The 26,629-nt window shown below is 48.3% G+C and overlaps 2 protein-coding genes across 5 annotated transcripts in view; both read left to right on the top strand.

The window, feature by feature from the left end:
* LOC140548264 (sarcalumenin) overlaps positions 1-14,744 on the top strand; it is a 23,884-nt gene extending 9,140 nt beyond the window's left edge. For 3 of the 4 annotated variants that reach the window (XM_072671752.1, XM_072671751.1, XM_072671750.1), the window contains exons 5-10: positions 6,103-6,597; positions 8,120-8,218; positions 9,897-9,992; positions 10,928-11,044; positions 11,873-12,106; positions 12,787-14,744. In XM_072671752.1, the coding sequence (XP_072527853.1) occupies positions 6,103-6,597; positions 8,120-8,218; positions 9,897-9,992; positions 10,928-11,044; positions 11,873-12,106; positions 12,787-13,631 (1,886 nt within the window). In that variant the 3' untranslated portion in view covers positions 13,632-14,744. The remainder of the gene's footprint in view (positions 1-6,102; positions 6,598-8,119; positions 8,219-9,896; positions 9,993-10,927; positions 11,045-11,872; positions 12,107-12,786) is intronic. The other variant, XM_072671753.1, reaches the window with a different exon arrangement.
* Positions 14,745-19,498: 4,754 nt separating this feature from the next.
* adcy9 (adenylate cyclase 9) overlaps positions 19,499-26,629 on the top strand; it is a 39,229-nt gene continuing 32,098 nt past the window's right edge. The window contains exon 1 of the mRNA XM_072670978.1: positions 19,499-23,181. Coding sequence (XP_072527079.1) covers positions 21,396-23,181 — 1,786 coding nt within the window. The 5' untranslated portion in view covers positions 19,499-21,395. The remainder of the gene's footprint in view (positions 23,182-26,629) is intronic.

The following is a 26,629-nucleotide window of genomic DNA, read 5'->3' as shown; positions in this document are numbered from 1 at the left end:
GTACAAGTTTTCCTAAGGGAAGAACCCATTATCCAGGCATGTAGGGGTTCCTTTAAATTGCTGAGGTTCTATTCTCCTGGTGCGATGAAGAACCGTATACAAGAGGTTTTCCAAAAAGAAGAATTTTAAATCCAGGCAACCAGGGGTTCCTTTCAATTGTCATGGTTCTGTGTTGGCAAAGAACCATTTTAACATGGTTTGTCTGGTTCTGTTCTCCTGGCCTCTCATCTTTGCTGTAAACATTGTTAGAAAGTTCTTTAAAGAACCGTTTACAACAGTTTTTCCAAAGACTAGACCCTTTTATCCAGGGGGTTCTTCGAATTGCCATGGTTCTATGTACGGTTCTATCCTCCTAGTGCCATCAACAATGCTAAACAGTTTTTTTTTTTCTCCCAAAGAGACAAGCCTTACCTTTTAACCAGGCAACCGGGGCTCCTGAATTCTCATGGTTCTACGTTCGGGTTCTGTTCTCCTGGGTATGGTCCCACAGTGTTATTTATAACAATGTCCATAGTAGAGCGCTAGCAGTAGTGGGTGTCAAGCAAAGAGGGCCATTCTTATGTAAGCAGTAACAGTGATCTGCCACCGTGCCATTACTGTACCAGCAAGTGCGTGTGAGTGTGTGGACAGCACTGTCCAATTATATCAGCGAGGCTTTACGAGAGGGAGAAGGGCGAGATAGACAGACAGGGCGAGAGAGAAATGCTGCGCTGCCACGCCGACTTGGCTGCGAGACCCTTGTCCATCCAATTAGAGACTTCGAAGGAACACTTAAGTCAAGCGGCGAGCCCTTTTACAAGGTCAGGGATCTAAGTGCGCCGCCTGAATGCCAGAGGTGAGCTGGTTCCTCTGAGCTCACTCTGGACTCAGTGCTGCCCTCTGCTGCAGGAAAGAAGAGCCTCTGGCGTGCCTTGATTGCTCAAGGTTAGCATTTGGCGTTCTAGCTGAGGAACACCATACATTCCAAAGGTGAAAGTTCCCTCAGTTGATCTTCTCAAGGTCATACGATCCACTGGGTTGAGACCTAGAGCTCGTGAAGACGATACTTGTGATTTACATCTATTCAGTGACCCTTTAGGTCTTGCGGAGGGGGGCACTGTCATCCTGGAAAAGGCCGCTCCCAGCAGGACCCCAAACCTTGCCTTCAAAAAAGCTCCCTAGAGCACGAATGAGCTTGTGGAGAATGTAGGGGAGGGCGACTGGATCTGACCATGCGAATTCCTTTGTGGATGGACGGTTCTTGTTGGTTCATGCCGTTGAACACTGAGGTCAAGCAGGTCAGAGCGTGGTAGGACTGTGGCCTGTTCCACTACACCACAATTTATAATTATAATAGGCTGACGTAGCTAGCTAAGGCTAATCTGCATGCTTAAACTAGTCTCAAACCACGGCAAGGAGGCCATTGGTAGTGAGATGCAGTGTCGAATAATGTTAGAATCCACAGCTGTGGTCCTGGCCGTGCTAATCCCACGGTAGCGCTGTTGGACAAGCCCGATAGACGGGCCATGCTAACACAGCGATGTTAACGATGTTGGACATGGCCTGTAGACGACTCAAGGATGCTAAGCTTTATTAGCCAATATGGAGCCTATCTGCAGGTCCCTACACCATTAAGCCCTCCCAACGAACCATTCTGTGGCCCCAAGTATGGTTAGCTAGCCGTTCTGAGAAAACCGGGCCCATGTGTGAAGGCCAGTCTACCACGTCTGGCCTTGATTTCCACAGTTCCCATTAACCGCTGCCTCTTGCTGGCATTTCAGGCAGTGGGAATTGCTAGCACGAAGCACTTGGGTGTCTTTTTATAGCCTTTCCTCATGTCAGGGATATTTCATGCCAGATCTAGCCTTGACTTCCACAGTTCCCCTTAGCTGCCATCCCTTAGGTATCCTTTTATAGCCCCTTCATAGCCCCTTTCTCTTTTGGAAGTATCGCCTGCTTGGACGAGCCCATCGCTGTTGAGCATTAGCGCAACAAGTCCGTAGAGTCTGAGGCTTTACAGCCGGAGGGGCGTCCAAAAACACTCGGCTCAAAAAGGAGGTTGGTTGGCAGGCTTGTGCATGTGCTAGCCGTCACCCTCCCAGTGCTGGTAGCATTGTGGGACAGAGGGAGCCCCAGCTAGTGCGCGGAACTGGACACAGGGGTTGAATTCAGCAGAACGAAGGCCTTGAAATCGATCACGTGTGACGCGTGAAGGAGTTCGGAAACTAGTGTTACCAAGTTACCCTGACTTGTATTAGCGCTTTACACGAGTGTGTAATGTTGGGTGAGAGCTAAAGCCTTCTCTGGTTGCCCCCAACACAGCCCCCCCACACACACATACACACACATACATAAACAGCACTTGCTGTTCTCACTCCCAGCCAGCTCTCTCTCTCTCTTTGCTATTTCAGGAGCTGATTCACACCAAGGGCATTTGGCGCCCATGACGAAGCTCATCATCAGAGCTGAATCACTGAGGCAGACCGTCATCTCACACACACTCACACACACACACACACACGTTCAACATCAAAGCACCTCCGCTAATAAAGGCAGCATTGTTTTTTTGTGTTGCGCCTAAGCTGCAGCTATGATTGGAAGTACAATTAAGGCGATTAAAAGTCCGCCTCCAGTCTAAACCTTTGATCTTGCGGGCCTAATGCGGCGTGCAAGTTGCGTCTGTATGCGAAGCGGGAGATTTTACCTTTTCAGAACTGCCAAGTTGCCCTCGATTTGGCTGAAATGAGAAATTAGCACACAGTCAGGCTCGTTAACGTGGCGTCCACAAACCCACCTTGTCAGGAAAGCATGTGGCCTCTCCAGCTACCGATGTGCCAATTATGAAATGAGGCTATCACACATGCTACAGGTTTCTGTCCCAGCAGATTTTGCCCAGAAGGTAGATCTCTTCAGCCATGTGAGGAAAACATGTGGACATCTTCGGAATTAGCGCTTTTTAACGCATATTGACCGAGGCACATTGGATCAGACCTAAGCGTCTGATCTGGAGAGTTCCAGAGTGTTTCTTTCAGCCCGTTTCAAATAACCTTGAATCAACAGAATCTTCGGAATGGCTTTGACTTGGTCATCCCAGAAATCCTCATTTCTTTCTTTTGAGCCATTCCCTGGTGCCTGAAACGCTGGAACGCTTTGGGTCATCGTCATGTTGCATGGTCCACCGCCACTTCGGCTTCAGTATTTGGACAGATGACAGATTGGAGAGCCTGCCAGTTCCAGCTGCAGCAAACCATGAGCCCCAAACTATGATACGTTTCTGATGGTAGATTGCTGTGGCAAGAGCTACCTGCGGCCGTGACGACATTTTGGACATGACCGGATTGTTGGATGCTTCTTTACTCTGCTCTGCTCGGAGACATAAACTGCCTGGTTACGTTCAAGTTGTGTATTCACACAACAACAATGGCTGTCTGACTGTTGGAGACGGCGGGACCCTCTACAACGCTCTCTATGTACTACTGTGCTGGCAGCAGACCCAGAGACACCTCCGAAGTTTCTCGGCCTGCGTCGCGAAGTCGAGAAGCAGACTGTCACTATGCAGAAGCATCCCTTTATAGCCCTGGACTGAAACTAGAACTGGCCACAGAGCAGAGATCAAGCTCGGTTACCCAGACATACATTCAATTCACACACACACACACACACACACACACACACACACACACACTGCCTCATTCTCCGCTGTTTATTACAAGAGGGGGGGGGTCCCAGTAGTCCAGCCATATGTCATGGCATTTAGACAGTGCACAGTATCGTGTTCCTCAGAGCACCATTAAAAAAAATCAGCACAGTACGTCTTACTCAGGTGTAGAGTGGAGTGTGGACTGATTAACATAGTTCCAATTATGTCAGAATTTCAACGTATTTGCATAATCAATCACATTTACCTTCAGGCTGTAACCCCAAATGCTGCTGCTGATCTCCATGGGAACTCCATGGACACCTAATCTGTTTTGGATGTAGGCGTGTCTCAAAATACGCCTCGATACGTCTTCAGAATTAACGAGTGTTATTGTGTGGCAAGGCCAACTGGCCACCACTAATTATGCATAAACCCCGCCCATTTTCGGTGCATTACTGCCATATTTTGCATAATTGCTTGGTTCTTCTCAAAGGTTCTCCCCTATGCTCATAGAGATTCTCCTTTTGAGTGTCGACTCCTTTCAGATGGTTCGTCTTCTTGGTCTCCGGATGTTTGTTCTTAAAAGTTGAGGCTTGGTGGTTTGTCTTCATGTTCTTAAGACGTTTTGCCTTTGAGTCCTGATTCATCTCACTGGCTTTTCCTTGTGGTTTGAGAGAGTTTCTCATTCGGAGACTTGGTTCCCCGCAGTGGGTTGTCTTCATGCTCTCATGGGGGTTCACTTTTGAGTTGGCGTTCTTCTCCGTGGTTCTTCCTCATGCTCTTCAGGAGTCTTGGTTTCTCTACATGGTTCTTTCTCCAGCTCTTGTGGAGGTTCTACTTTTGAGTCATGGTTCTTCTGAGTGGTTCTTCATTGTGCTTATTCAGACTCATTTGCTTTTCAGACTTGGTGGTCTTCATAGAGTATCTTCTTTTGAGACTTGGTTCCTCATGGTAGGTCTTCCTCATGGTCTTTGTAGAGTTTCTCCTTTTGAGACTTGGTTCCTCACAGTGGTTTTTCCTCATGGTCTTTGTAGAGTTTCTCCTTTTGAGACTTGGTTCCTCACAGTGGTTTTTCCTCATGGTCTTTGTATAGTTTCTCCTTTTGAGACTTGGTTCCTCACAGTGGTTTTTCCTCATGGTCTTTGTAGAGTTTCTCCTTTTGAGACTTGGTTCCTCACAGTGGTTTTTCCTCATGGTCTTTGTATAGTTTCTCCTTTTGAGACTTGGTTCCTCACAGTGGTTTTTCCTCATGGTCTTTGTAGAGTTTCTCCTTTTGAGACTTGGTTCCTCACAGTGGTTTTTACTCATGGTCTTTGTAGAGTTTCTCCTTTTGAGACTTGGTTCCTCATGGTAAGTCTTCCTCGTGGTCTTCATAGAGTATCTTCTTTTGAGACTTGGTTCCTCATGGTAGGTCTTCCTCATGGTCTTTCTAGAGTTTCTTCTTTTGAGACTTGGTTCCTCATGGTAGGTCTTCCTCGTGGTCTTCATAGAGTATCTTCTTTTGAGACTTGGTTCCTCATGGTAGGTCTTCCTCATGGTCTTTGTAGAGTTTCTCCTTTTGAGACTTGGTTCCTCACAGTGTTTTTTACTCATGGTCTTTGTAGAGTTTCTCCTTTTGAGACTTGGTTCCTCATGGTAAGTCTTCCTCATGGTCTTTCTAGAGTTTCTTCTTTTGAGACTTGGTTCCTCATGGTAGGTCTTCCTCGTGGTCTTCATAGAGTATCTTCTTTTGAGACTTGCTTCCTCACAGTAGGTCTTCTTCATGGTCTTTGTAGATTTTCTCCTTTTGAGACTTGCTTCCTCTCAGTGATTCTTCCCTGTGCTCTAAGAGACCACCCTGTATTTTGGACCCAGATTGCTGTAAAGCTGTTTTGTGGCAGACTACACATCAGAACCTGGACTTTCCACAGAATCCCTCTGCTTATTTTACACAGCTAGGCGGCACTGTGCATTCAAACCCACGTGATGGAAACTGAAGTCACTGCAAGAGTCATTTCAGACTACACTCTGATCCAGAGACATTCATTCCAAAGACAAATTGTCCCAGACCAACAGGATCATTTGGGTCACTCCACGTTATGTCATGAGACAAATGCGTGCTGGCCTCGGCACCAGCCGTCTATTTTGATCCGAAGCAGATACAAAGACGTCACTGACACAATGCCAGTGGTCAGGTGACGGTAACGGAGTGATGGATTTAGCGTTGTCTCTTTTCCGTTACCTTGATCTCTTTCCGGGTGTTAACATGCTGAAACCCAGATACCACAAAGACCACGAGGACGTGGCGGGGGAGCAGGTTAAAGGCAGAAGCCAACTGTGGTCTACAATCTCCATTGTGTTTAAGAACTTCAGAGAAATACATTAAAAGAGATGGGTTATTTAAAGGCCAGGGTTCTGTACCTCGGTCACCTCCGTACCTGTATGCCTGCCCCGCCAGAAATGGTTCATAAACCTCATTAAAATGTACCTACTGCTTTTTCCAGATTCGGTGGGTGAGGTGCCTGACAGTGAGCCACTGATGCGCCTGCAGCTGCAGAAGAAGGGTGACCGGTTCCCATGCTGTGATGGCACAGAAGAGATTACCCAGAGCTCCTCCAACGACACACCCGCCCCCGAACGCACCGTCTGCCAGCCTTGCACCGCCGGCCCGCACCTGGACACGCCCGCCAGAGGGGGCGCTGTAACCAGCGAGGAGGAGCGGGAAGATGAGGAGGCAGCTTCAGACGAGGAGGTTGTGGAGGAGCCTGAGCATCAGGAGCACCAGGGGGTTTTCGGGGTTGAAGCAGTAGCCGCAGAGACAAAGCCGGCAGAGGCAAGCAACAGAAACCCAGGAGAGATCATGGCAGAGGCTGCCCCTATCCAAGAGTCCAGCCCACCTGTCATCCTGGAACCCGAGGCACAGGAGGCATCTCCTGCACCTTCCGACTCTCCTGTGAAGAAGCCTACAAAGAAGCCAGCACCCAAAGGCTCTGTGAAAGGTAACGGCTCCGTAATGGATTTTACTTAATCAATATCTCAGTATTTCACTTGTCCAAAAGTTTGTAGACACTGTGAACCAGTGTGACTACCCAACACACCCTCAAGGGAAGTTGAGGGTGGAGGCTACAGTTATTCGGTTGGTGTTCGCTGGGTGTTGATTAGACACTAGTGAATTTACTATGTGGATTCCATAGAAAGACCTGAAGCTTGGATTTCACACTGCGAAGAACTAGAGCTGCTTAGTAAGAGCGCCCGCAGATGCCGCATGTGTCAGGGTAGGAGAGTGTCGACGCCGCTTTAGAAGAGAAACGTCTCGTCCAACCTGCCCTCACAGCTCTAGAACCCGACACCCCGGTCAAAAGTGCCCCCACAAATAACCTTAATCCAGAAATAAGCTCACCAGAAATAGCCAGAGAGACCTAGTGGACCCACGGGCACTGACTACGGCGTGTTCCCAGGCCTGCTGCAGGAGAGTGGCTTCACTAACTAAAGCAAGTATCTCAATTTAGAGCCAGCATCAGGTGGACTGGGCTGGTTTGGCTGCAACTGGACCCTAAAAGGAGTTCTTTAAGGGTTCTTGAGTAAGGGCAGTGGTTCTGTGTTTAAATACTAAATGTCTCTTTGTCGCATTATACCTCATACCCCTCAGACCTGGCTGTTAGCTGTCATAGTCTTCCTTACAGGGCTCCGAGTGGTCCAGTGGACTAAGACACTGCCACTACGAGCTGAGGATCGCCAGTTCTAATCCCAGTACATGCTACTTGCCATCAGCAGCCGGAGCCTGAGAGAGCACATGTTGGTAGTTGTTGTGCTGGTGTGTAAATGATTTAGCAGACAGTGGAACAGCTGATTTCTAATCAATCTGAGATCTTTTTAAAGCCCTTCCCAGACTTATCGGCATCTACAACCTTCTTTCTGAAGGCCTCAGAAAGGCTCTTTGGATCTCAGCATAATAATAGCACGCCAATCAAGAGCAAACTAAATGCTAGACTAAATGGCTAAGGTTTAAGACATTAAGACACCTCTAATAATGATGATCTAATCATCTACGGCTGATGTGCTGCACCTGATTCCTGATGGAAGCAGGAACAAAACAGGGTGTTCCTGGAATGCAGTGATGCAGTGGTCAGTATCTGCCAAAAGTGCTCCAAGAAAGGGCGACCAGTAAGCCGGCCACAGGGTCATGGGCGGCCAAGGATTGATGCAATCCACGGAGGCCCTACCTTACAACTCTACAGAGAGGTAGACCTTCAACAAGCTGTGCATCAAGACAAACCATGAAAGCATCTCAGGCCTAGAGGCCTTCTGCAAAAAAGTGGGCAAAAGTCCAACTGCAAGAACCACAAGCTTCTACTAAAATTTATTATTATTAAGCCAATTTCTGCCAAAAGGGGGTGTTACCAAGTGCCGACTCTGTAGGGTGTCCTAACTTTTGCACAGGTCGCGCGGATGATTTTGGCACGATTTCATACACATGTGCACACACATTCATTAATGCTTTCTCTTTTTCATCTCTGCCAGTAGACGAGACGACCTCAGCGGGGGCAAATATGAGGGACCGGTCTCACATCGACGACACCCTACATCTGTCCATAACGAAGCCTTCAGAGAAGTTTACAGGTTGGACACACTCAGCAAACACACGCTTCACTTCCATTGATTAGCATAGCTTTAGCATTAGCATTAACATTGTATCCACCATCGTATCATCACAGTCATGCAGAAACCTTGTGGACATCTCCAAACCTTCCTAACTTTCATTTCTATTGGTCTGTTTGTCATAACATTTTGATTTTACAATGTAAAGATCAGCTACCAGATTCACGCTCATGTTCAAAACACAGCAAAAATTTAACTGCAAGGTTTTTCGACTGTCAGGTAAGACCAATGCCCCACCTCATCACACGTGACCCAACACCAGTACATAGTACATAGATGCCATTGATGCTGGTAGTGCAGTGTACCCGTGTAAGCCCTGTCAGCACAGCATGCCATTATATTCATTGTGTGCTGCAGTGTAATCACACCCTGTCCCAGTGCAGGAATTATGCTGATTGCTAACGTAATATCCTTCTCATATTAACTCCTAAGGGCAGTGAGCACCAGTCGCTCACTCACGGCTTCCGCTGTAGTGCAGCAGTCACCAAACCCTTCTGCTTTTCTCAGAGTTCAAGAACACACTGTCAAAATATCAGTTTTAAAAGATTGCTCATGTCTGCTGATACTCATATGATTCCCAGATGATATCCACTACCTTCTGTTTGAGTGTCCTACAAAGATACCAGTATGGAAATATGAAAACTATCCAGTATGTAATGATTGATGTGAAATGCTCCATTTTAGTCAGAGTTTCAGAGTTTAATGCCTCTGGACGCTCTCTTAAAGAACGTTACTACACTGTTTTACCATCATTTTGAGACAATCTTGGCCTAAATTCCATGCACAGTGTTACACGGTCCAGTTACAAGTGCGAATACATAAGCTCACTTTGAGTCTGTAAGGAGGTGGTAACTTCAGGCTCCTGCAGATAAACACCTGCGGGGTGTGCAGCAGTACTCAGACTTTGAGAAGAGTGCAGTACAGTGCAGTGAGGGTCTCGTCAAAGCAGATACAGTTGATGATTGGCTTTGCTTCTAGGCCGAACACTTCTCAGGGAACAGCAGAACATCCACATATGGCCTTCTGCTTAAGAATGACAAGAATAAAGAGAATTTCCTGTAGGCCTGTGGTTTTTTTGCCACTGCTGGTAGACCCATATGACCATACACTATATATATATATATATATATATATATATATATATATATATATATATATATATATATATATAAATGCTGCATTAGTGGCAGTTTGAACAACAGCAGTTTACCTAAATCCTCCCAGCATTGGTAGCACTGTGTAAGGCTAGCTAAATTGGATGCATAATACATCTCAGATGAATTAGACAAACCTCAAAATTTGGCTTAGCTGAGCACCAATTAATCAGAGCATCCTCTGTGCATTCGTCACATCGCTCTTCACTCTGGAGTCTGAGTGATCTCACATGTCTCAATAAGGAGGAGGACCTGTGCGTAATTAATCTGAACTCCGATTGACCAACCACACGGCTAATCCTCCCCAGCCTTCCTCACGGGCCCTCTTTTTTCTGTCTTCATTGTAGCATTAGCATAGCCAGGCTAATAATGGTAATGTTAATGTTTTCTACAGCTCTTCCTTTTTACCTCCCAATATTTATTACTCTCTCTGTCTCCCCTTTTGTATTTCCTTATCTCTTTCTTCTCTCTCTCTCTCTCTCCAGCCACCCTGAAGAAGCTGCAGCATATTTATCACACAGCCATTAAGCCTATGGAGCAGGCGTACAAGTACAAGGAGCTCCGACAGCACGAGGTCTCAGGTGAATCTTTCTCGACTTTCTCACCAGCTCTCGGCCTTATCTCCGACAGCACAATCGCCGGCAACACAATCACACTCAGGACTCCTAGTAGTCCCACGATAGCATTCACAGTCTGCAGTAAAGAGAATCCCATAATGTCGAGCAGCAATTTTCTTCGGCACGCAGCGAACGGTGCCTCAGGGTACTCCGAAAAATGACCAAGGATGGCTGGTTTGAATCCATGGACATGCTGCCTGCCATCAGCAGCCGGAGTCTGAGAGAGCACAATTGGCCTTGCTCTCTCTGGGTGTGCAGCAGTACTCAGACTTTGAGAAGAGTGCAGTACGGTGCAGTGAGGGTCTCGTCAAAGCAGATACAGTTGATGATTGGCTTCGCTTCCAGGCAGAACACTTCTCAGGGAACAGCAGACCATCCACATATGGCCTTCTGCTTACGAATGACAATAAAGAGAATTTCCTGTAGGCCTGTGGGTTTTTTGCCACTGCTGGTAGACCCATATGATCCAAGTGCGAACAGTGCCTCAGGGTACAGGGATGTTGCATAGGCGGCAGTTCGAAAAGGAGGAGGTGGGTTGGGTTATAAGCCATCTGGGGAGGAAAATTGGGTACAAATAATTAAAGTGATTCTTTAAACAATGCTTAGAAGAACCATATTTTTTGGCAAAGAACATCAAGTGTAGGTTCTTTAGGCCTTTAAAAGGTTCCTTAACTTGGTTTTCCAATAAGACAGCAAATCTAGTCTGGATGAGAGCAGGAAGCACCAGCCAAGTACCCTAAAGCATGTCTCTCCAATGAGTTCCTTACCCATATCATCCATTTCCATATTCAAGGACAGAAGTGTCGCCCTCTTGTGGCTAGCAGCGGCAGTGAACAACTGCCCACTGCTGTGTCTGGCCCGCTGTGCTCACACTGTGCTGCTGTTTCAATGGTTTTCAGATGCCGAGATCACCTCCAAACCCATGGTGCTGTTCCTGGGACCCTGGAGTGTAGGCAAGTCCACTATGATCAACTACCTGCTGGGCCTCCACGACAGCCCGCAAGAACTCTACACAGGTAATGATGGAGTGGGTGAACGTGAATGCTTGTTTTTGGCTCATGGCTGCTGAGGCTAATGTAGCTTCGACTCTGCTAATTAGCATTGTGTAGTCCAAGGGCGTGACATTGGAGGGGGATTAGGAGGACCTTTAAAGGGGGGTCTGGGGGCATGCAAAAGAAAGTGGCTTATTTATAGCACACCAGCTGTGCATACACGTGAGCAAATTGCCAACAGTCATGAAATCGGCCTGACGTTTGTGAGACGCTCTACTGTTGGGCCTGCATTCGCTTGTATTTACAACCCAGATGCAGTCGATCAGAGGTCAGTCCTATCGAGGACCTATGCTCTACGTCGGCTGCAACCTAGGCTTTGGAAAGCAGCATAGTGACCACAGCATCAGTGTCCTTAGGCAGCAAGGGGGGGGGGGTGTTGGTCAGTTGGTCAGCCCCCTCAAAACTAAAGCATGCAGGGGGCAAACTAGCACCAGACACAGGAAGATCCATGGTAGTGAAACTGCTGTAACAGTCTGACAACCTGGGGTATACGCATTAACCCTTTAGAGCCCTTTAGATTCCTCCCCCTCAAACAACAACATTACACATTTGTTTATTAGCAGCTACTGAATAATGAATTAATATCATTACCCTTTTAGAGCCATGGGTTTATTTTAAATCTTAAAGTAGTAATGAACTACTATGAAATACGCGTGGTGTCCCACAGGGTTTAATATTGGGGCCTATAAACTCATTATATGACGTTAATGATTATGAGACTAATGCAGTTCCGAGGGTGAAGAACCGAAACGTGGGCCTGAATGTCTCTCTCTCTCTCTCCCCCTCCCTCAGGTGCCGAGCCCACCACCTCAGAGTACACAGTCATAATGCACGGCGAGAAGGTGCGCACCATCGAAGGCATCGTCATGGCAGCGGACAGTTCCCGCTCCTTCTCGCCACTGGAGAAGTTCGGCCAGGGCTTCCTGGAGAAGCTGGTGGGCATCGAGATCCCCCACAAGCTGCTGGAAAGGGTCACCCTGGTGGACACGCCTGGAATCATCGAGAACCGCAAGCAGCAGGAGAGAGGTGACTCGGAGCACACACACACACACACACACACACACACACACACACACACACAGTTGTCTGAAAATCAGGGCTCTGGCACGTTACTGTACTGTTGAGCTGATAAATGCCGATATCATTGGCTACTTTTCCACTGCAGGGCCGGACGTTTCGGTAGCTAATCCCATTTGAGGACTTTCTGGTGTAGAGATCCACTGATTGGCTCTATGTTTGTGCCACAGGATCCTTGGTCTTCATATTTCCAGTACAGAAAATGAAGACGAGGCGGTATCTAAGTCTCGGGATCTAAGTACAAGAGTAGCTGCTCCAGTTTAGCCCCTTCAACTGCACTGATCATCACTGTAACGATACTGTTAGCATCGTTCTAACTGCTTGCTGAAGTCGTCACACACTCAATCCTCATTTAGCCTCCTTGACATGGTTTTGGCTCATCATCTGGATTTGACTGAGGTTGTCCACAGACTTGAACGATCCAGGGTATCTGTGTCATGCACCTCGAGCTCCTCCATACTTGAGAAAAGCCACGAGTAGCTTCTTTTTCCACAGGATATGTTAGCCTAGCATCCACAATCATAAGACAAGGCTTAATCCCTGTCTGGGAAACCAGCCCTTTAATGTTTAGGTTTAGGGTTACTCTCAGTGGAACCCCTCATACCAACCCCTGATGATCTGTCCCGCAGGTTACCCCTACAACGAGGTGTGCCAGTGGTTCATCGACCGAGCCGACCTGATCTTCCTGGTGTTCGACCCCACCAAGCTGGACGTGGGCCTGGAGCTGGAGATGCTGTTCAGGCAGATGAAGGGTCGCGAATCCCAGATCCGCATCATCCTCAATAAGGCCGACAACCTGGCCACCCAGGACCTGATGCGGGTGTACGGCGCCCTCTTCTGGAGCATGGCGCCTCTGATCAACGTGACGGAGCCGCCGCGCGTCTACGTGAGCTCGTTCTGGCCGCGGGAGTACGCTTCCGACACCAGCCACGATCTCTTCAGGAAGGAGGAGATCTCTCTGCTGGAGGACCTGAACCAGGTGATCGAGAACCAGCTGGAGAACAAGATTGCCTTCATCCGGCAGCACGCCATCCGGGTGCGCGTCCACGCGCTGCTGGTGGACCGCTATCTCCAAACGTATAACGAGAAGCTGGGCTGGTTCGCCGACCCCGAAGAGGTTTTCCGCGACATCACGGTTGACCCCGACCGCTTCTACATCTTCAAATCCGTCCTGGCCAAGGCCAACGTGAGCAAGTTTGACCTGCCCGAGTCCGAGGTGTACCGGGACTTCTTCGGGGTGAACCCGGTGAGCGGATTCAAGCGGCTGGAGTCGCAGTGCGGCTGGACGGGAGGCTGCCTGCTGGAGAAGGTGGAGAAGGCCATCTCACAGGAGCTGCCCGCTCTGCTCAGCAGCCTGAACGAGGGGAAGGAGAAGCCCAAAGCAGAGGAGAAGCCCAAAGCAGTGGAGAAGCCCAAAGCAGTGGAGAAACCAAAAGAAGAGGAGAAGCCCAAGAACCGCTGGCGGAGGCAATGAGGCAAAGAGAGCGTGAGGGAGAAGAGGGAGGATGTTCTGAATTTGGGATGCGCACTGGCTCCACCCATACCGGGGATCAAGCCAGTGAACGAGTGAATATCTGAATGAATCAATGAATGAATCAACAAGAATGAATGAATGAATGAATGATTATGGGTGGGCGAGGGAAACGAGGATTTGATGAATTGCTGTCAATTGATTCAATGAATGAACGAATCACATTTCAGAAGAGGGGGGAAAAAGAAGCTGTAAAATTGGAATTGATGAATGAATGAACAGTTGAATTAATTATCCAACAAATGATTCAATTAAATAAAGAACCAGCAAATGAATGCGTGACTGGACGGACTAATTGGTGTACGAATGAATGAATCAGAGAAACAATTCATTACAGTAAAAGGGGGTAAATGAATGAATGACTAGATGAGTGAATGGATGAGTTGAATGAATGAACACATAACGGGATCAGAAACATAGGATATCAGTGTAGTGAATGAATCTAATGAATTAATCAATGGCAGTAAATCGAACAATGGATGAGTGAGTGAGTGAATGAATGAATGGACGCATGAATCAGTAAATGAATTGGATAAATATACGAACGAATGCATGGATGGAAAGACGGGTGGAGGAATGGACGAATGAAGAGATGAGAGGGACGAGGGGACGAGGGGACGACAGGCAGAGCCCTGAAGAAAATCCAGAGGAACAGAAAGCCTCAGCTCTGACCCGGGTCTATTTACACGTATATATCAACACCACCTTTCTCAAAGAGCCCTGATGTAGGATCAGTCTTCTCCCTGCATCGTTTGACTGTGTTCCAGTGGGTATCCACACACCAACTGATTCCAGATCAGCGCTCTCTTAACGTGTGAGGTGTGACTGTAATGTAGGCACTGCTCTTTGGGTTCTCGTTCTTCTTTGCTAATGGTCCCTTTCTGGATGCTGCAGGGTTCTTTTAATCGTATTAATCCTTGAACGAGTTCTAGACACTTCGTATTTGCGTATGAATTATTGAATTATTTGGAGTGTTGTGGTGTTTTGGAGGCTGGTGTTGAATGGTGTTAGCGCTGCATGTGAGCCGCAGCACCACATTAAAGCTGTTCTTTCTTCTGTTGTAGACCGAGTCTCAGTTCCTCAGGCGGATGAATGGATGGTTGGATGGCTGTGATGCATGTTTCCTTGACGCGTCACACCTGTTAGCTGAAGCTAAGTCAGGAGCGAGGGAGGGGTTTCAGAGGAAGGTTGACCCCAGACGCAGCCGATCAGCCAAGGCATCTTCGAGATCTGATTTCGCGCTTCTCTGGGTTAAAACGGGAGATGCTAGGCTAATATCGCTAACGTACACTGAACTCTGGCTGTCCCCAATCTCCATAAATAGACGCCACCCTGGCTGTTTTACTGAATGGCCTTCTTTCTGCTGAGTTAGTGTAATAATCTGGGCCTGCTTTTACCGAAATGCGATCGGTGACAGCCCAAGTCCGGTGATTGTTAGCAACGTTAGCCTAGCATCTCCCGTCCTGAACTAAAGGAGCGTGCGGCAGATATCAAACCTGTCTGAGTTTATAGACGGAATCTGGGCTCCGTGATCAGTCATGACCCTTTGATGTATCACCTAACCTTTCCTTTAAAATGTAATGAATCAGGTCAGTTATTCAGGTCAGGTCAATGAAGTCAGGAACAGGTGAGAAATCTGGAGAAATTCCACATTTGATGGCTCTTCCTCCAGTGATGCAATGGCGTTAGATGTCCAGCAGGGGGCATCTCATCACATATCATTGCATGACAGAGCTGTTATTACTGCAATAAGGAAATTCTGAATGTGAGTCACCTTTGCTCCTGGAGATGGACATTTGTACAACTATTCCTTGGCCTTCAAACACTATACATACGTACACATACCTTTTATTTAATGGCTTTCTTGGACTTGCAACAGGCCTCTGTTTTCTTTCTTACAAATTTCCCCATAATACATTTCTGCAGATATTCCTTATTATCATCAGATTCCACCAGTATGATTCCCAGCAGCGCTAACAACCACATTCTGTTTTAGTCGCCTACAAAGATTACACTTTTTTTTTTTTTTGGATCAGTTATTAAAATTATTTATTAAAATTGTTATTACTGATATTTCTGCATAATTAACGCCTTAACTCTTTGACAGAGGCCCAAACTGTACTGTCAGTACTTCACCTTCATAGCTGTTAATATTACTCTCACAATTAACATCATAGAGGGTTTCATAGACCCTACAATTGAACCCTGTGGGACTCCACAAAATAGGCTATTGTGGCTAATTAAAAAAACGGTGGGGTTCAAAAGGTTAAACAAAGTCGTTCAGGCTGGGTTTGGTGTGAAACGTTCTGTTCTAGAGAATCCAGGAGTTACTGCTCATGAGGTTGTGGGTTTGATACATAGATACCGCTGGGAATGTCGTCGTGCCGTACGAGTGTAGAAGTATAGGGACAGTAGCGGTGGGTGTTATTGCTACGATTTTAATGAGGCTAAAAGCATCATTAGGAACATCACAGGAATCTAGAGCTAGCGGCTACAAATACGATACCTGACACCTTTGCGTAGCTTTATATGCACACTAGTTATACGATTATTATGGGTTATTATTAATTCGGCAGTTGTCTGATAATAAACATCATTCATAGACTTTCATGGACCCTAAAATAGAGCCCTGGGGGACTCCACAAAACATGCTAAACTGTAACGAGCAATTCATGGCCGTTTCTGCATTAGCATTAATAATGCACCCAGGGATCAAAAGGTTAACTCTGATTATGTACCTTGCAAGTGTTTAATGTTTCCCGGGAAACATTAAACAAACGATTATTTCACCACTACAACCATTAATATGTAGCAAATGACCACATTTGTGCAACTTGAAGCCATATAGAACTTATTTACCATCAAGATCCCAAATAAGCCTCGTGTTCATAAGAAATCTGACCGCAAGTTGGAATTAAAGTTCGGCGAGTTGCTAAGCAACGGTAACAGTCCACATATCGTATGTACTTTCAAAGCAATCTGATGAGTTTTCACATACATACGTCCAAAAGTTTGTGGACACCTGCTCCTCTAGAGTTGCTTTTGAAATCAAGGCTAATGATGATAGTCAGGCTGCAAGTTAGGCAGCCTTTACTCTTCTCCGAAGGCCTCAAGCTAGATTTTATGAACACCGCTGTGAGGATTTGATAGCATTCGGGCCATGAGAGCATTAGTAAGGTCAGGTACTGGTAATGGATGATTAGTTATAGATCAAAAAATGCCACTCAAACTTTTCAAAGAGGTATTAGCTGGAGCTCCAGCCTCACTCTAGACAAGTCCGTTCCGCCGCTCCACCCCCTCCATCTACCAGATGGCATCGGGCATGGTGACTTTCGACTCAAGCCTGGCTGCTCCAGAGCGGGCTGTTATGTTGGCAGTGCTTTTCTATGGTAATTGAACGAGCTGTGCATGCACAACTAAAGGCCTGGGTCGGAAATGGGTGACTTTTATTATGATTTTTATCTTGATTATTATCGCCATGGAAACACACCCATCATCCTAAAACATGGCCTAAAACTTAAAGTGTTACCCCTACCTTAAGAAGATGCTCCGTCTAATTAGAGAGCTCAGGTTGAGAGCTTAAGGTGAAGCCATTGCTGACCTCGGTCAGTAGAACTGGACCGTTATATATCATTAGCTTTTGTATTAATTATCATTAATGACACTTTGATAAAGCTTTGGATTTTTAGCTCAAAGTGTCCACACTTTCAACGCTTTAAACCCTGTACATAGGCTCACAGAGTCAAGAATGAAGTAGGCCCTAAAATAGAACCCTGTGGGACTCCACAAAATACGCTACACATGCAAGTCATGCATGGAAGCTTCTGCATTAGGATTAATAATAAACCTAGGGTTCAAACGGTGAACCGGATACGGACGTGATTCATGATTCAGGTCACCTCAGCAAGTCCACCCCACACCCCCTCCCTCTTTCCGTGCAGTGGCAGGCAAAAGTTTGGGCACCCCTAAAATAGTTCCAACGGCCATGAGGTTCAACATTTTAAACAGAAGGGTTGAATCACGCAGTCATATCAGAACATTCTGACCACCAGTCCTGACCACAGTGGGAATACCCACCCCTGGCTCGGATGACCCGGATGACACGTCACTGCGCGAGGTCGTGGCATGGCTCTCGAACATCCCACAAAGTTAACGGTCAGTCAGATCGCGTCCTTTGGCCATGACGACGGTTCTGCGCTCTGCTACAACTGACTGGTGTGCTCGCTTGCTTATACCTGAAGCAAATCCCAGTCATTTGGCGTCTGTGACGCTTAAGCTCTTGAGATCTAATAAAGACACTCGCCTTGTTCTCTTATGTAGACTTTTATGCTTATTATATTATATTATATATATTATTTTCATAATGAAATAATAGTTTTTTTTTTACAATCTTCAACTTTATCCCATATTGAATATATAAATATTCCAATATTCAATTTCCCAACTTGTGTGGAAAATGTTGGACAAACAGAATCAAATAAACGTAGAAACTAACAGTAGTTTTAAATTCAGTAATTCAACCATTTAAACTGATCATTTTAGAAGATTTCTGAAGAATATTCATGCATTCAAGCATGAACTCATCTAAAAAGAATTTCTTTCCTGAGACACTCCTGTGAATCCGGACTCTGGCCTCTGCGACTGTAAATAACTGCCCGGCGTGGCAAAGATGGCCGCCGAGTGAGCCGGCCTGCCAATAAGGACTACTGCACTTACTACTGTCGGATCCCGGAGCTTGAACTCGGGGGTTGGAGAGAACTCGGACACTCCGACACCCCAGTTAAAGGGGAGGGTTCAGTATAATGGTAAGGTCCAGTTGGGGAATTCGGAGGCCGGAGTTGTATTTTCCTGCCACCCAAACAGCAGGGCACTGGAACGCAGCACAGAAGAACTGTCCATGCAGGGTCCCCAAACTTTTGCTTTATTGTTATTTTGAAAGTGAAATATGAAAAGAAGATAATAATAAAAAAATACTAATAAAATATTAAATATTAAAACTATATAATATAAGATTATTAACAAATAATATTGTAAAGTATAGAACACAAAAATATTACATATTAAAACAATATGATATAAAATATTTTAAAATATTATTACAATTATGCAACATATTAAACATAACATATAAAATATAAAAACTATATGATATCAAAAGTATTAACAATTAATATTAAAAGTATAACATACATACAAAAACAATATAACAAACAAATATTTAATATAAAACAGTATTACAATGATAAAGTATAGGCTGATATTAAATATAAAAACTATATAATATAAAAATATTAACAAATAATGTTACAATTATAAAATACCTACATTAAATATATAAATATATAAATATATTAAAACAATATACGATAAAATATTTGGAAATAATATTACAATGATAAAATACAGACAGATATATAAAATATGAAATATTAAAACTATAATATAACAACTTAATACATAATATCAAAGTTAGACAATTATAGAAAAACATTAAAACAATATAATAGAACAAATATTTTAAAAATTGTATATTTAATTACATTTAAGTATTAAAATGATAAATATATTTAAAAATACATTAAAAATATAATTAATGTAATAAAAAATAATAATAATAAGCTTTTATCTTTATGTTTACTTTTCTGTACCTCTCTCTCTCTCTCTCTCTCTCTCTCTCCGCGTGCTCGCCGCCATTTGAAGTCTCTCCTCGTGTGCGCGCTCCCGCCTGTCTCGCCCCCCTCCCCCCCCCCCCCCCCCCCTCCCCTGTTCTAAACGCCGAGGCCAACTTACACACACACACACACTCACTCACACTCTCCCTCACTCCCTCACACACACCATCTCAGCTAGGCGAGGTTTTTGCAGCGCTGTTCAGAAGATGGTGGAGGAGCTCTCTCCGTGCCCGTCCTCCTCCTCCTCCTCCTCCTCCTCCTCCTCGCCGGGCTGAGAGCACAGCCTGTTGGGTTCGGTGTAGCGGAGCTCCGCGGGGGGAGAGCCGCTGACGGGCGGAAGAGAAGCGGGCGCAGAGCGGCTCAGTGTCGCCTGGCTCCGGCGTGCCAACAGAGCGAGAGAAGGGGGGGCAGAGACACACCGACAGAACAGCACCAGACCGGGACCAGAACCAGGACCGGGACCGGGACCGGGACTCTCCTCCGCTCAGTACCGGGATTACTGGACGCTAGCGTGGCTCATATTTCAGCGTTTCTCCGGCGGTGCCTCCGGACCGAGGCCGCTATGGAGGAGCTTCGCCGCCGGCTTGAGCTGCTTCTCCTCCGCGTGGCGTTCCGAGCTGCCGCCGCCGCCGCTGCCGCCCCTGCCGCCCCTGCCGCCCGGCTGCCCGGCTGCCGCACGGCCTGAGACAGCCCCGCGGTGGGAGCCACTGAGGCTGGGGACGCGGACTCACCGGAGAGCCTCTGGAGTATTTTTAGCAGCTAAGTTTTCGGAGGCCACTCGGACCGTCAGCCGATTCCTGGAGGGGTTCGTTTGGTTTGGCGGTGGAGGCAGAAACGGGGAGCGAGGGTGGGAGCTGTTCCTGGGGGTCGCTTCAGGGGGGCGACGCTGATGTGCTTCAGTTTTCAGTTATTTTGGTTGAGTGTGTGAGAGTGTGTGTGAGAGTGTGTGTGTGTGTGTGAGGCAGATGTGTACAGCCGTGTTGTAGCTACAGGCTAAAGGGAATGTCACTTTAGCACTTTTTCCAGCGCAGCGGGGATCGAGCCGAGTTCAGGCCGCCGGGCGAGTTCTGAACGCGGGGACGCGGGGACGCGATATCCGGACTGGGAGTTCAGGAAAGGACGGGGCTCCTCCATGGGAATAGGCCCGATATGCCCCTCGACAGCAAACTCGACACGGGCATGAGGGGCTAGCGGGCTCTTTAGGCTACAAATCCGAGCTAGTGCACCATAATGTCTTAAAAAAAGGCTAGTTTGGACTTTCCAGCCTGTATTAAGAGCTAAAGCCGCCGTAAGGTCACGGCTCGAGCCCGCCTGGGTGGACGTGTTTTCTGGGGGGGAGTTTGGGAGCCGTGTGTGTTTATAGTTGACAAGGAGGAAAAAAAGGTGGGGAGGAAGAGAGCAGACCGAGCTGGCCTGAAGTTCCTCTTCCTCGCCATTTCTTCCCCCTCTAAACTTGTTCCAGGGGGATATTCCTGGAAACGAGAGCTGCTTTAGGGGGATAAGGAGCCGGACAAAGTCGTGGGGGAGTCCGTCCTGCTTGTTTTCCCTGATTCTGCCTGGGAAGGGAAGGGAAGGGAAGGGACGTTCCCGACGGCGAGGCACGAAAGGGGGTTAAAAAAGGGCACGCCAGTGGCTTTCAGGGGAGCCGACCCTCTCCTGCTGTTCCGGGCCGTGTGGGATTGAGAGCTGGTGTGTTTGCCTCGAGGGCGGATCGACGGCGATGTGTTTTCCCGAGAAGGCCGGAGCGGACGGACGGCGCTCGCAGCCTTGGCAAGAGCAAAAGTACACACAAGTGCCTCGGAGCCTCGGAGCATAATGGGATCTGAGTGCTGACGCAACCCGAGCCTGGATAATGAACTGCTCAAGAGTCTGAGACGGTCCATCACAAGACCCAAGGGCTCAGAGGAGCACGGAAACACGTCTGCTCTCGGGCTCGACTCAGCTCGACTCGACTCGACTCGAGTCAGCTCAGAAACTCCACTTCGTTTGCCTTCTTCGCTCCGTCTGCCTTCTTCAGAGCCGAAGCCCAGTAGTCATGGCGTCTTCACGACAGCAGTGGGAGCGTCCGAGCCGGGGCACCGAGGTCAGCTGCGATAGCCAAGGAGGAGGCTTGACCGTCCGGGTTGTGGACGCCCGCCCTGAACCGGAGAACGGGGGCAAGGGCTCCGGCAAGGGCTCGGGCGGGCCGGGGCTGATGGGCGCCCCTAAGCCCTGCAAGTACAGCATCTCGTCCAGTTGCAGCAGCTCGGGGGAGTCCGGCGTCCGCAGGACGGTGATGACCAGCCTCCGCAGCCAGAGGGCTGTACCCCAGCTGTTCGAGCGCTCGGCCGCCCAGTGCTGGGACCCCAAGTTTGACTCGGCCATCCTGGAGGAGGCGTGCAGGGAACGGTGCTTCCCGCAGACGCAGAGGCGCTTCCGCTACGTGCTCTTCTACCTGTTCACCGCGGCCGTCCTCTGGAGCGTCTACTTCGGGGTCAGCAGCTCCCGGTGCGAGCTCGCGACCTTCCTGCTCCCGACAGCCAGCTTCCTGATCCTGTGCCTCCTCCTGTTCTTGTTCACCTTCTCGCGGCCTTACGTGCGACTCTACAACCAGGCCTCCCTGCTGCTCATCGTTATCACGTTCGGGATTACGTTGGCCCCTCAGACGCAGACGGCCAGCTTCTTTCACCACGAGTGGCAGAGGGGGGGCGGTAACGCGACCCTGCCGCCTGCCGTGGAGCATCCGGCTCCGTGTGTCTCGCCAGTCGGGACCTTCTCTCTGTGCATGGAGGTGCTGCTCCTGCTCTACAGCATGCTCCACCTGCGCCTGTATGCCTCAGTTCTGCTGGGGCTCCTCTACTCGGTTCTGTTCGAGACTCTCGGTTGGCTCCACCTGACCCATGTGGGTGGAGAGGGCGAAGCGAACGGCTCTTTGATGCGGCTCGTGCTGGGCAAAGTCCTCCTCCACCTGTGCGCCCACGTGATCGGCATCCACCTGTTCATCATGTCCGAGGTGCGCTCGCGCAGCACCTTCCTGAAGGTGGGCCAGGCCATCATGCACGGGAAGGACCTGGAGGTGGAGAAGGCGCTCAAGGAGCGCATGATCCACTCCGTGATGCCGCAGGTGGTCGCCGACGAGCTGATGAAGCAGGGCGACGACGAGAGCGAGAACTCCGGCAAGCGCTACAGCGCCACGGGCACCGGCCCGGCCTCGGCCTCCGCGTGCCCTGCCTCGTCCTCCAGCCCCAAGAGCAACAAGCGCAAGAAGACGTCCATCCCCCGCGGGCAGATCATCTTCCGCCCCTTCAACATGAAGCGCATGGAGCCGGTCAGCATCCTGTTCGCCGACATCGTGGGCTTCACCAAGATGAGCGCCAACAAGTCGGCTCACGCGCTGGTGGGCCTCCTCAACGACCTGTTCGGACGCTTCGACCGCCTGTGCGAGCTGACGCGCTGCGAGAAGATCAGCACGCTGGGCGACTGCTACTACTGCGTGGCCGGTTGTCCCGAGCCGCGGGAGGACCACGCGTACTGCTGCGTGGAGATGGGCCTGGGCATGATCCAGGCCATCGAGCAGTTCTGCCAGGAGACGCGCGAGACGGTGGACATGCGGGTGGGCGTGCACACGGGGACGGTGCTCTGCGGCATCCTGGGCATGAAGCGCTTCAAGTTCGACGTGTGGTCCAACGACGTCAACCTGGCCAACCTCATGGAGCAGCTGGGCGTGGCCGGGAAGGTGCACTTGTCGGAGGCCACGGCCACCTTTCTGGACGACCGCTACGAGAGGGAGGACGGGAGGGTGATGGAGCGGGCGGGACAGAGCGTCACGGAGCAGCTGAAAGGTAGGAGGTTACCAGTTTTCTGAAAATGTGGACAGATGTTTAGGGGTTTCCCAGTTGTTTCAGACTGATATTTGACGATCGGTCTAGATGCTCTAGGTTCTGCTCTGAATTATCAGCATATCTCAATCATAATAATCATAATCTATAACAATAATATGTGGCTAAACTCTTTGGGGGTCCTAATGCGCTCCAGTCCTGGTGAATTTGCAGGTGCGGTGGACCTGGGTTCGAAAAGAGCTGCTGGCTGGCTTGGCATGTATCAGAGGGGGCGTCAGGAGCATTGCTAGTGCCGGGGGGAGCCACGAACGGGTGGGTTAGTTGGCAGCACCAAACTGGGAGAAACCAATGGGATCTAAAATTAATAAAATAATAACAACGGTACCGTTAGAAGAACCACGTTTGGGTCTGGAAGGTAGATGTGAAGGTGAGGAACCTTCTGTGTTGCCTTTCTAAAACTCCAAAAATGAGCTTCTTAATGGTACCACTCAAAGAACCATTTGAGAACCCATGTTTTTTAAGGGTGAATGGGTGATTTGGGTGGTTTGAGGCTGCTAAGCTGCCGTTGGGCCCCTGAGCAAGGCCCTGACCCCTGTCTCACCAAGCTGAACAGTGTCGACCACGGCCATTTTTTTTCTCCCACCCCACCTAAGCGCCAAGTCCCAAAACGGCTTGGTGCAGCTCTAGCGTGTGCCGGCTTGCAGTCGTCGGGGCTCGCCCTGCCCTCGGCCTGCTCATCAGCATACTTGGACAGCGCGAGCGGGTCGTGGTGTATCCGTGCCCTCTGTGTTTGCATGCCGCGCTACGATTTAGCTGTGCATATTTGTATGAAAGCGATAGCAACTGATAAGAACACAAAACAAGCCTCCCTATCGTGTGGGAGTGCAGCGCACTGAAACGGGACCCAGTCCAGGGACGGGGCCTAAGGCCGGGCAGGAAAGCCATATTTGCCGCCTGCCAAACCGAATCTCGCCGTATCCATCAGGCCTGTCGCTTGCTTTCGAGGCGGCCGCCGGGCACAGTGGTTTTGGCCTTAGTTAGTGGTCGCTTAGGGGGATTGTGTGTGTGTGTGTGTGTGTGTGTGTGTGTGTGTGTGTGTGTGTGTGTGTGTGTGCTACTAGCTCTATGCTCTATTGTTAGCCCTGATCGCATCGTCCAGGCGCAGACGAAGTCCGCCGGCGCTCGCTCGACTTCGGCCCCTTCCGGTTTCCGTCCTCATGGTCAGCGACGTAAAGACCGGCAGAGCTTTCGTTTTGATGTAACGTCTCCGTGACGGACGTGAGCGGAGGCCCGTTTGTCTCGCGCTCTCGCGCGTCCGCTCTCTCTCTAGCTCTATCTCCATCTTCTCACAGGCTCGCACGCTCCACTTCTTCTTCTGCTTCCTCCTTCCTTCTGCTCTCTCTAATTTCGCCGTCCTCGCTCTGCCCCTTCCCGTTCACCCTAGACGAACTCTGCAGGTGTTTTCTCTTCTCCCCTCCGTCCTCTCGCGCTCTCGCGCTCTCGCGCTCTCTGACTCTCTCTCCTGTTTCGTCTTTACCTCCGTGCGAGAGCCACCTGTCTCTGTGGTGGTGGCAGGGGTGGTGGTGGTGGTGGTGGCTGGCCTGTGGATTAAGCAGTAAGAACTTATGGAAGTGGATGAGTGGAGATTTCTTTATTTATTTATTTTGGTGCCTCGTTCAGGACGTTCTCAGATTACGCCAGGGTCACGGGTCCCGCGTCATCGGGGCTGCCACCTGTCTGGGTTTGGGACGGATGTCTGTGTCTGGGTTTAGGCTGGGGCATGTTAGGATTTGATGGGATTAGATGGTTTAGGTGGGGGTGGGGTTCTTGTGTCGGTGGTCGTTGCGCTGGTGCACCACCCTCAACTCCAGAAGAGCTCGTTGGTTAGATGATTAGATGGAGCGGGGTAGGCACTGAAGCGCAAGTGCAGGGTGGAGGGAACCTTTTTAGGCGTTAAGTGGGTGTAGGGGCTCCTTCGCTGGTCACAGCTCTTTTGCAATAACGGTTCCTTAGGGACCCAAAAGTGGTTCTTCAATGGTGGGGGTCCTGGAGGTCTGGTCTCCAGCAAAGTTTGGTCATCGGCCTCCTCAAACATGCCTGCTTTGTCTGATCATTATTGAGGAGGCTGGGGGCCGGCCCCCTCCAGGACTGGAGATACCCCCCCCCCCCCCCCCATGGAAGAACCACTTTTGGGGTCCCTAAGGTCACTCAAAGCAAAAATCAGCCGACGACGAACAAGCCGAAGACCACAGACATGAGCAGGGGAGGTGGTTCCGCCATCCCCTTCTTCTAAAGAAGAGTGGGAGGGGCTCACGTTCCTTATGGAGGCGTAAATATTAAATATCATTTATCGATTAATCTAACGATTATTTTTATTATTATTATTATTTTAGATTAGTCGATTAATCTAACAACTTATTTGAGATGGAAGTTTGTTAGTAATGAAAATAATTTCTCCAAAATAAAGAAAAAAAATGTCTTTAATCTTTAAAGCAATATTTTCTTTAATCGTAGTTTCGTAAACAGTATGAACTTAAGGGCAATGCGCTGTAATAATAAAAACATGCTAACAGCTTTACAGTCAAACATACAATCTCAATCATAACCTCTCAAACCACAAGAGATTAAATCAGTCAAGTGAAAAAAGAAATAAAGTGCGACACATTTAACTATTTAAACATTTAACGTAAAATATTTAAAAATTTTTATTTAGCTTTTTTTTTAAACCGAAACTTTCTTACATTCTTATGATATATATATATATATATATATATATATATATATATATATATATATATATATATATATATATATAAATATTGTTTATATACGAAAACACACGTCTTTCCTAGACTTGACGTATTAAAGGGTACCTGGGCGATGGGAAAAAACTAAATATCACAATAGTTAAAGACATTATTATTTTATATTTTATCAGCGTAAAATTTTGAAAGCACTGATGATATCCACGATACACTCATAAAAGCATACTGTGCGCCACGCTAACCAAATTTACCACGATACGATAAAATATTGCCATATTGCCCAGCTCTACCTCAAACGCACCTGATCTACACATGGTTAAAAAAGCCGGGGGGCGGTCAACCGCTCAACTGGCTAACTAGTAGTATGATGGCTAATGCAGACGAGGGGGTGGACCAGCTGGGCTAGCTACATCGTCTGGCTAACGTATCGGGTCCTTCTGTATGATGATGTCCTAAAACAAAAAACTGTGATGTCACAGTTTTGGGGTTTTGGAATCGGCCTGTTTTCCAGCTCGGTCGCGGTTCTGCTGGACGCTCTTTCGAAGGAGCGGTGTGTCTCTCCGTCTGGTCAGCTATGCTAAGCTAAGTGCAGTCCTCTTTTAGGTAGTGTCGTCAGTCGTGACCCTGTCGCCCCGGTGCAGAACCTCTCTGCCGTCAGATCCCGATTGATCCAGATCCTCCCGACC

The sequence above is a fragment of the Salminus brasiliensis genome, chromosome 25, assembly GCF_030463535.1.
Source record: "Salminus brasiliensis chromosome 25, fSalBra1.hap2, whole genome shotgun sequence".
Lineage (NCBI taxonomy): Eukaryota > Metazoa > Chordata > Actinopteri > Characiformes > Bryconidae > Salminus > Salminus brasiliensis.
This window is presented reverse-complemented; position numbering and strand designations above follow the sequence as displayed.